We start from the raw sequence: 10341 nt of genomic DNA, 5'->3' as shown, positions 1-10341 counted from the left end.
CTGCAACATCATCCAGCACCGGTTTGGCTTTCGTTCATCGAGATCCGCGATGTGTGATTTAAGTGTTCCCTTCATTTCTTTTGAGTAGTGTGTATACCTGCCAGGCTGCCATGGCAACCATACATCTGACATGAGCTGTTGGAAGGACAAACGGGCAGGAAAGAAATAAAATGATACTCTGTAATGATCAATTAAAATTCCATTCCTTTATTGTACCGTATTAAACAGATCCAATCTGGATTAAAGAGTAAAGGAGAAGAGGTATGGGGGGGGGGGGTGTCAAACTCCCAACCCATCCCCTTAGTGTGTACTAGAGAGGAGGGTAGAGAAGGGGGGTCTACAGCATCTTTGTGGTGGTCTTATGTGCTCCATGGTGGATCAACAGATAGTGGCTGTGGCGTACCACCATAACCACTTTTCCAAAGGAGGTCAATGAAGGTCTCTGGACGCAACATTATTATTATTATTATTATTATTATTATTGTTTTTAGAGACCTAAATACCTGCCAGCCACTTTCCAAGCCCTACCTTATGGGAGACATGCAATGAGGTCCCCGTATACTGTGTATTTACATTAAATAAGATTAATTTACATTAAAACAATACAACGATCAGTACTCTTGGTTCATCTGCCAGGTGAATGGTGTGTGTGTGGGGGGGGGGGGGTGGTGCAGAGCATGCTGGGTAAGTCATGTGACTGCTGTAAACTAAGACCTGGGCTCCTGATGGGTTGGAGACATGGGATTTTCTTTCAGGACTTTTCGGATGTCAGCACGCAGTCGAAAGAGGCCGACAGCACCTTGCAGATGGCCTGGGCGTGGTCCTGCAGAGAGGCGGAGGAGAAGAGAGACGTTTCATCATGTGGCACCAAGCCCTGGCAGCACATCACCCCCACCCTCATTCACCTCCACTGGCTCCCGGTCAAGTCCCGCATCACATACAAAATCCTCTTCCTCACCTACAAATCCCTCCATGCCTGCGCCCCCCAGTACCTAACTGACCTCCTCCCCCAGCATACCCCTTCCCGGAACCTGCGGTCCGCAGACATGGGCCTGCTATCCACCCCCCGCACCAAGTTATTATTATTATTATTATTATTAGAGGCTGTGATCCAAAACAACTGACGGTCCACTGTAGGGATGGGAATCCAGAACCGGTTCCAGTTGAAAACTGGTAACAACTTGTTCCGATGCGTCGGAATCGTACGCCTCCGAGGTTATCGATCTCGACATGTTTTAACGCAGCACTGACAGTTGTAAGAGCGTCTGAACATTCCAATTCTAAAAATGTCAGAGCAGGTCATTGCAAAATGTTATGGTTGCGGCTTGAACGGTACTCGAGGGTATTATTGGTAAATGGTCAATGGACTGCACTTATATAGCGCCTTTATCCAAAGCGCTTTACAACGGCCTCATTCACCCATTCACACACCAATGGCAGCAAGCTACCATGCAAGGCGCCGGCCCGCTCACTGGGAGCAATTTGGGGGTTCAGTGTCTTGCCCAAGGACACTTCGACATGTGGCCAACCGGGGCTTGAACCGCCGATCTGCCCGACCTTGCGATCATTAGACGCCGGCTCTACCTCCTGCTCCACAGCCGCCCCAACACGTATTATTCAACAGGTAATAATCATAGTTATACATTCATTGAATTAACGTTAATCTGAATGAATTTTAAAAGATGAAAATGGCTACGTTAGTTAACGAGTATCTACTGTCAACGTCACTAAAGTTAGCCACAGAAATCAAGCTAACGTGAGCACAAAACACACACACTCACCGCGCTGCTGCACTGGTAAACCCAGATGCTGCACCCCTGCTGCTTGGCGTCGGTGGTCTTCAAGGCCAGGAGGTTCTTCCCGGCCCCCAGGCCGTCGTCGTAGCAGAGCATCCGGACGATCAGGTAGAGAGGGTGGCGGTGCAGCACGTCCTACGGAGGCGGAGCCACGGGTTCATACACACAACACTTAAAAAAACATGCCTATGAAACGTGACACCTCCTAATTTAATACTCATTCAAAAGTATATTACCAGTAACATGTTGATTGAAACACCTCCGGACTTCTTATTTTCTCCCTTTTTCCTTACTTTTTTTCTTTTCCTTTTCATATTTTTACCCATCTGTTTCTTTACTCTTTGTTTTATCATAAGATGTAGATATGATGTGTCCATGTCTATGCTGAAACCCAATAAAAACTTCTTTTTGTGGTCTGTGGTGCAGAACTGTGACAAAAGAGCAGGAACAGATGAACCTGTCATGGGCACGGGCGCGGCATGCTGCCAAGGGCCGAACACAATGGAGAGAGCTTGCTGAAGCCTTACGTCCCAGAGGGGATGAAGAGGCGTAAGTAATGTGGTCTGTCAAAATGTTCATTTTTACTCACTGTAGCTCACAATGTGGGTAAGATATGTCAAATTATAAATCATTATGTAGTTTCACTTGCTGATTTGCAGTACAAAAAGGGCAAATTGCCTGGCCCTGAATAGGTCATTTGCTCTGATTAACTGATATGTAATTGAAGGAGTGAGTACTATTTCACACAGAAGCAAAGTCGCTCTGTGGCGACCCCCGGGGTAGACGGCCTCGAGCCCCGATCTCACGCTTCCCAACCGGCCGCGCTAACCGCACAGGAGTTAACGCTAGCCCCTGGGGGTTGGCCGCACACTCACACATTGGTCCATGGAGGCCACCTTGACTCCATACTTGGACACCACCAGCACCAGCTCCTCCTCCCCGGGGACAAACGGCAGCTTTCCATCTTGCTTCGAAAGGGAAACAACCGACAGGAAGTGTGTTTAATCAGTGTGACTGATAGCGTGAACGGTCGTATCGCTCAATTCAGTCCGCATCAAAAGGAGCGGTAGGCCTAAACACGACGATATCATCCTCCGCTTTTCACGCTGATACCATCCGCCGCTTTTAACAGCACTGTTCCGCATCAAGGGGCGGGATGTCATTTGATCTTTTTAGATATATTATTTCCATACGCACTATGAAAGGTGAGTTGAACAGCGGGGGGGGGGGGGGTCCACAGACTCTGTGGTCATGTCCCCCACCCCATACCCCACCCTTCCAGCACCTATATGTCTATGTGTCTGTGTCTATATGAATGGGTGTGTTCTAGGGGGGTCGTTCCTGGTTCTTACTTGAGCAGAGTCGATGTAGTTGATGAGGTCCAGAGGCTCCTGGAGGGTCTTACTCATGTCAAACTGCAGCTTCTCGATGGCTCCCACATACCTCACCCTGAACTCAGCACAGCTGTCTGAGGCGCTGTTACCTACAGGCCAGGTGTTCAGCTGTCAATCATCAGTCAAAAGCACTGAGGAAACTTGATGTGTCAACAGGTAGGATACTGCCATCGTCCAACTCAATGTTTCCATGTCGATTTAATACTTATGAGTATTGAAAGCAATTCAGTAATGCAGACTTGTAAAATTAGACCTGGCTATAGGACTGGTCCTATATGGTATACGTTATTGTAAAAAAAAATATTGTTATTGTTATATTTTATGATCAACAATATCAGGGTATATACAGGAATCTTGAGGTTAATTTCAATACCTTTCTAAGACTTTTTAAAGACCGTGTCAATATTTTTCCAGACCTCACCGCCACTTCAAGCTGTAACCGTTTACATCAGTGACACCTTTAACTTAACAGTTTTAGTTTGCAATAGACTAGACCACTATCATACAACAGACTTTCCGGTTCATCTTTGTTTTTTAATAAAACTAATAAATTCACGAACTTCACGACTCAAACTCTTTGGACAGAGTCTAATTCAGAAAAATACCAACAAAATTCAAGACCTCATAAAATCATGATAAGACTTTTTAATACTTATTAAGGGTCTTGATTTTCCCAAAATTGATTTATCAACTTTTAATACTTTTCAAGACACCGCGGATACCCTGAATATGAAAAGACATAATATGGAGCGTTAAACAAAGGGAGGTCCTTTCAGAGGATGCAGCCGTGGTGGGTGTTCTGACCTGAGCTCTTGGTGGAGTCTGTGTCGAGGCTGGCTACCGTGCTGGACCTGGAGAGACCTCCGAGACTGGAGTCTACAGACTGAGACAGGAATCACAATCAGAACTGCTTTTATCCCATCTCACTGTACAAGTACACAACAGTCAAATTCTTTAGCTTTGGTTCCCTCAACATTGGCACTGCAGCATTCAGATACAAAAAAAACATTAACGTAACGTCAATAAATAACGCTATATTGATAAAGTCATGAAGTGATGGTTTTACATTGGCTTCAATAGTGCAAAACAATGTGATGAACAATGTGATGAACAATGTGATGATAACAGCCACGGTTAGTCAAGTGAAGTCAGTCAACTCCATTTAGGAGTGTTACAGATAGAAATACAGTAGTATTAGAGTATATAGAGTTCTATCAGAAATGTCATCAGAGGGAGCAGCTGTGCAGTGGCGGCTGTGGCGCAGGAGGTAGAGCCGCCGTCTAATGATCGCAAGGTTGGCAGATCGGCGGTTCGAGCCCCGACTGGCCACATGTCGAAGTGTCCTTGGGCACTGAACACTGAACCCCAAATTGCTCCCAGTGAGCGGGCCGGCGCCTTGCATGGTAGCTTGGCCGCCATTGGTGTGTGAATATGTGTGCGAATGGGTGAATGAGAGGCCGTTGTAAAGCGTTTTGGATAAAGGCGCTATATAAGTCAGTCCATGCAAATGAAGAGCAATTTCTTTCTACTTCACTAGATCAACTCTTCTACTAAAAACATCTGTATTCATTATCCACAACACTGCCTTACCAGCTGCCATACAGTATGGATGGGTACTTTATCCAGAGCTTTTTAGCATTGGAATCTGGTGTAATCGGCAGGGCCCAGTTGTTCAGAATGATCCCGATTCTTTTTTGCTATCCAGGATCAGATCTATCTGTCTGATTTTGAGTCGTATAGGGGAAATCAGCCAGCTCCATCTGATCCTGGATAGCAAAAAAGAATCGGGATCATTCTGATCCAGATTAAACGTTTTGAACAACTGGATCCCAGGGTATGAACTTTGAACTGGGGACCTCTCGCATGGATGCCACAGATATAAACCGTTAGACCACGAGGATGTCCTTGTGGTAGAGGAGGGCTACATATCTGGGCTTGAGACGCCGCAGGCAAGGATGACCTCACCACGAGAGCGTGGTTCCAGATCACCTCCGCCCGCCACACGGCTCACCTTGCTCTTGGTGCTGATCTCACTGCTCTGAGAGCTGCTGCTGCTGTGACGCTTTTTCACCTTCCGGAACATTCTTCACCATGACGCCAGTAGCCCTCCAGACCAGCCCCCCCGCCCTAACCCTGTAGGCAAGGACAGTCTAGGAAAGACAACAGAGTCGGTCAGTGTCTTGCTATGTCAGTCACAATAACATTGACAAAGGGAATCTTGATAGAACCCTGTGAAGCCATCAGTATTCTAGTGTAGACAATGAGGGCATACAGGAAGATACTGCATAGGGCAGGCCTATTCTATTCGACCCCACTACCAATTGGTTTATGTAAATATCTGATGTGTGCATTATTACATTTACAGATGTTACAGCACAAAATTATGAATTCAGATGATCAATGTTGGATATTCTGATCAACAAAAGAGTTGACGTGCATACCTAGTGTGTTGCATTTGACATCTATTATGTCATTTATAGTAGAACAAAACATAATGTGATGACATTGGATTATCAATACGTTATGTATCTTCTGGGCACGGTATTTCATTTTTGGGGGGTGTATTTAGGATCAACAGGTTACGGCCCTGGCTCACTGGTCGCTTGTCGCACTCATATCCCCGGTTCCGGACCGAGCAGGTCAATGAAAGGTCAATGAAAGCCTATTGTCCCACATGTGTAAATGAACCCATTGATGCCGCGTGTAACGGAAACTCGTTGCTATGAGAAACAAACGCAGCCACCCACACCCCGCACCCCGCACCCTCTTCTCCTGCTCCAGTCGCGCTCAGAAAGGTGGAAAATGCTTAGTATCTCTTTTCAAGAAAGTGGCAAACTTGCAAAACGCACAAACACACCGGGCATACCTCTGTTCGGAACTTTGTTCCACGTCAGTTCACGGCTGTATCGTGGTGTTATTTCATCAGAGGAGCTAAGCGGGTTGAGGCTGGTTCAGTGTTTGGGGCGAGACTCGTGTTGACACTTCACTTCCTCTACGGCTCCACCCAATATTAAAGGGGACGCGACAAAGTCACTACAATGTTTTTACTGTCAGCATTGTGTAGTACGCATATCGCAGATATCATTCATGCACAATTGAAGGCATTCAATGTATACTACCACATAATATCATACGACTTTCACACTTGGACTTGTGTGAAACATGACGTCTTTTCCCGCGCTAGTCGCGAGTGACTGTATTACACAGCGATGCGCGCGGGAAGTCTGCGCAGTAACACATGAAACCACATCCATTAATAATACTTTGTTTCAAATGAATTCTTGGTGACACAATTCTTGACATGACCAACGTGTGTAGTGAGACCGTGTTTGTACGTTGCTTAAGCGCTAAATAGATAGACATAGTATATGGACCTACAGTAAATACCAATAATATTGGTATTTGGCAATATGAAATTAAACATTCAAACACGCCACCGGACAATTCAGAAGAAAAAAACACACACATTTTTTTCTTAACCTTTGATAGGGTGGGCAAGACGCACGTATATATGGAAGAATATATGAATACAACATAATACACGGTGATATTTTGAGGGTGTGTCCTCTAGCCGGAAGTTCAACAAGCACGTAGGGGGGCAGACGAATGAATGGGGAAACATCAACAGACACAGACCTTTGCCTGGAACGATTGCGCTACTAGACTATAACTGATACACACTACACTTCAGCATGGCTGCAAAACGTAAAGCAGATGTATCGGTGCCCGCAGAGGAAAGCGACCAGCTCCTTATTCGACCACTGTGAGTAGCTTGCATGCCCAGAGTTATCAGGAATGTGCAGCCAGATTAGCTATTCATGGTTGTGATTATGCAATGATGTGATGAGATAGCCTGCAAGTGTGCCAGATACTACCTCATTTCTATATGTAGGTTTACTAGGTTATAACTGAGGCTCTGTTTCCAGGGGTGCTGGACAGGAGGTCGGCAGATCATGCATCATCTTGGAATTCAAAGGAAGGAAAATCATGGTCTGTTTTCATGTCCCTTTCCTGCATGCAGTGTATAATCCATCATCCATCCCATTTATGTCTGCCTGTGATGTTTGTGCAAAACGAGGGGAGATCTCTTTGATCACGTTGACAATACAGCCATGCATATGGTTTTTGGTCTTTTGTGATCAAGTAACCAGAGAGAAGGCTGATAGTGTTTGCCACAGATGGAAGCTACAGTACATATAATGCTGTGTGTCTGTTTCATGGCTGTTTGTGACTGTGTTTCATGGCTGTTTGTGACTGTGTTTCATGGCTCTGTGTGACTGTGCTTCATGGCTCTGTGTGACTGTGCTTCATGGCTGTGTGTGACTGTGTTTCATGGCTGTGTGACTGTGTTTCATGGCTGTGTGACTGTGTTCCATGGCTCTGTGTGACTGTGCTTCATGGCTGTGTGTGACTGTGTTTCATGGCTGTGTGTGACTGTGTTCCATGGCTCTGTGTGACAGTGTTTTCATGGCTGTGTGACTGTGTTTCATGGCTGTGTGTGACTGTGTTCCATGGCTGTGTGACTGTGTTTCATGGCTGTGTGTGACTGTGTTCCATGGCTGTGTGACTGTGTTTCATGGCTGTGTGTGACTGTGTTTCATGGCTGTGTGACTGTGCTTCATGGCTGTGTGTCACTGTGTTTCATGGCTGTGTGTGACTGTGTTTCATGGCTGTGTGACTGTGCTTCATGGCTGTGTGTCACTGTGTTTCATGGCTCTGTGTGACTGTGTTCCATGGCTGTGTGACTGTGTTTCATGGCTGTGTGTGACTGTGTTTCATGGCTGTGTGACTGTGCTTCATGGCTGTGTGTCACTGTGTTTCATGGCTCTGTGTGACTGTGTTTCATGGCTGTGTGACTGTGTTTCATGGCTGTGTGTGACTGTGTTTCATGGCTGTGTGACTGTGCTTCATGGCTGTGTGTCACTGTGTTTCATGGCTTGTGTGACTGTGCTTCATGGCTTGTGTGACTGTGTTTCATGGCTCTGTGTGACTGTGCTTCGTGGCTCTATGTGAATGTGACTGTGCTTCATGGCTCTGTGTGACTGTGTTTCATGGCTCTGTGTGACTGTGCTTCATGGCTGTGTGTCACTGTGTTTCATGGCTCTGTGTGACTGTGCTTCATGGCTGTGTGTGACTGTGTTTCATGGCTGTGTGACTGTGTTTCATGGCTCTGTGTGACTGTGCTTCATGGCTGTGTGTGACTGTGTTTCATGGCTGTGTGACTGTGTTTCATGGCTTGTGTCACTGTGCTTCATGGCTCTGTGTGACTGTGCTTCATGGCTGTGTGACTGTGTTTCATGGCTGTGTGTGACTGTGTTTCATGGCTGTGTGACTGTGTTTCATGGCTCTGTGTGACTGTGTTTCATGGCTGTGTGTGACTGTGTTTCATGGCTGTGTGACTGTGTTTCATGGCTGTGTGTGACTGTGTTTCATGGCTGTGTGACTGTGTTTCATGGCTCTGTGTGACTGTGTTTCATGGTTCTGTGTGACTGTGTTTCATGGCTGTGTGACTGTGTTTCATGGCTCTGTGTGACTGTGTTTCATGGCTGTGTGTGACTGTGTTTCATGGCTGTGTGTGACTGTGTTTCATGGCTGTGTGTGACTGTGTTTCATGGCTGTGTGACTGTGTTTCATGGCTCTGTGTGACTGTGTTTCATGGCTCTGTGTGACTGTGTTTCATGGCTCTGTGTGACTGCTTCATGGCTCTGTGTGACTGTGTTTCATGGCTGTGTGACTGTGTTTCATGGCTGTGTGTGACTGTGTTTCATGGCTCTGTGTGACTGTGTTTCATGGCTCTGTGTTTCATGGCTCCGCAGCTGGACTGTGGCATCCACCCTGGCTTGGAGGGCATGGACGCACTTCCTTACATCGACTTGATCGACCCAGCCGAGATAGACCTGCTCCTCATCAGCCAGTGAGTTCCACACACACACACACACACACACACACACACACACACACACACACACACACACACACACACACAGGCTCTGTGTTTGATTTACACACACACACACACACACACACACACACACACACACACACACACACAGAGCAGAGAGTGTGGATTGTTGACCAACGCCATCTCACTTTTGCAGCTTCCATCTGGACCACTGTGGTGCGTTGCCGTGGTTCCTCCAGAAGACCAGCTTCAAAGGCAGAACATTCATGACCCACGCCACCAAAGCCATCTACCGCTGGCTTCTGTCTGATTATGTCAAAGTCAGGTAGGCAACACTCAGAGTAGCTGTGTGAAGGTCAGGGTCCTCTCATATCATGGTACGAGGGTCCTCTCATTGGTCGTATTGATCAATCTGTAATTCAAGATGAAACAAAAAAGTATCAAGCATACAGTGGGGTAAATAGATTGTATCGCTTTATTGCACATAGCTTTTTTTTATGGATTGGAATGTTCAAAATAGTGAAAATACCCCCGCTCATCCGTTACCAGACTTAGCTGAGGTGCTGGAGCTAAAGAGTATAAAATAGAGTGAAAAAAAACATCCACGCACTCAAATCTGTGCAAAAATCATTAATTTGTTGCAAGCTTTCGTTCATAGAATGCTTTAGTTCTATGTGAGCTTTAGTTCACATAATGACCTAAAGCTTGCTATAAATTAATGATTTTTGCACAGATTTGAGTGTGGGGATGCTGCTTTTTTCACTCTATGGATTGGAATGTTACCATTTATTAGCTGTGTAGTTTTATTGAGTTAATACCCATGTCTGGTCTAATTTTCATGTGAATTGCTGCAATGGAAATATGTTGAATTAAACAATTGTTGATGTGTTGAATACTTATTTCCCCCACTGCACCTTGAATGCATTGGAATGTATCACGCTGACGTAGGATTGCATGGTACAATGCATTGAAAATATGGCTCTTATGCTTTACCCCAAAGCCAATCAGGCAATCAGCCTCGCTGCACTGTTTAATGCTGTGTGTCTGTCTCTGTCTCAGTAACATCTCTGCAGACGACATGCTGTACACAGAGACAGACCTGGAGGAGAGCATGGACAAGATCGAGACCATCAACTTCCATGAAGTGAAGGAGGTCGCTGGCATCAAGTTCTGGTGCTACCACGCCGGCCACGTGCTCGGGGCGGCCATGTTCATGATTGAGATAGCCGGGGTCAAGGTACGCGGCGGA

The 10341-nt window shown here is 46.1% G+C and overlaps 2 protein-coding genes across 2 annotated transcripts in view; one reads left to right on the top strand and one right to left on the bottom strand.

Annotated features, from left to right (window-relative positions):
• Positions 1-373: 373 nt before the first annotated feature.
• itgb1bp1 (integrin beta 1 binding protein 1) lies at positions 374-6073 on the bottom strand. The gene is made up of 7 exons (XM_080547621.1): positions 6057-6073; positions 5202-5340; positions 3995-4073; positions 3149-3279; positions 2672-2764; positions 1782-1931; positions 374-823 (listed from the first exon to the last, which is right to left on the bottom strand). Exons 2-7 carry the CDS (start codon positions 5271-5273, stop codon positions 752-754), a joined length of 597 nt encoding a protein of 198 aa, XP_080403747.1. The 5' UTR covers positions 5274-5340; positions 6057-6073; the 3' UTR covers positions 374-751.
• Positions 6074-6882: 809 nt separating this feature from the next.
• LOC308172629 (cleavage and polyadenylation specificity factor subunit 3) overlaps positions 6883-10341 on the top strand; it is a gene marked incomplete at its 5' end in the record, with an annotated part of 12428 nt that continues 8969 nt past the window's right edge. The window contains 5 exons of the mRNA XM_080547552.1: positions 6883-6953; positions 7117-7180; positions 9007-9104; positions 9289-9417; positions 10152-10329. Coding sequence (XP_080403678.1) covers positions 6883-6953; positions 7117-7180; positions 9007-9104; positions 9289-9417; positions 10152-10329 — 540 coding nt within the window. The remainder of the gene's footprint in view (positions 6954-7116; positions 7181-9006; positions 9105-9288; positions 9418-10151; positions 10330-10341) is intronic.

Source organism: Nansenia antarctica, assembly GCF_963989245.1.
Source record: "Nansenia antarctica genome assembly, chromosome: 1".
In the NCBI taxonomy this organism is placed as follows: Eukaryota; Metazoa; Chordata; class Actinopteri; order Argentiniformes; family Microstomatidae; genus Nansenia; species Nansenia antarctica.
Note: the sequence above shows the minus strand (reverse complement) of the source record. Positions and strands in the feature narration are given on the sequence as shown.

Bases quoted from the DNA above. Each gene is read 5' to 3' on its own strand.
- itgb1bp1 (XM_080547621.1), bottom strand. From the start codon at position 5,273: ATGTTCCGGAAGGTGAAAAAGCGTCACAGCAGCAGCAGCTCTCAGAGC. The intron at 1,932-2,671 runs GTGAGTGTGCGG...CCGCCTCCGTAG, and splicing joins TGGCCTCCATGGACCAATGT to GACGTGCTGCACCGCCACCC. The intron at 824-1,781 runs GTGAGTGTGTGT...GCCTCTCTGCAG, and splicing joins TTTACCAGTGCAGCAGCGCG to GACCACGCCCAGGCCATCTG.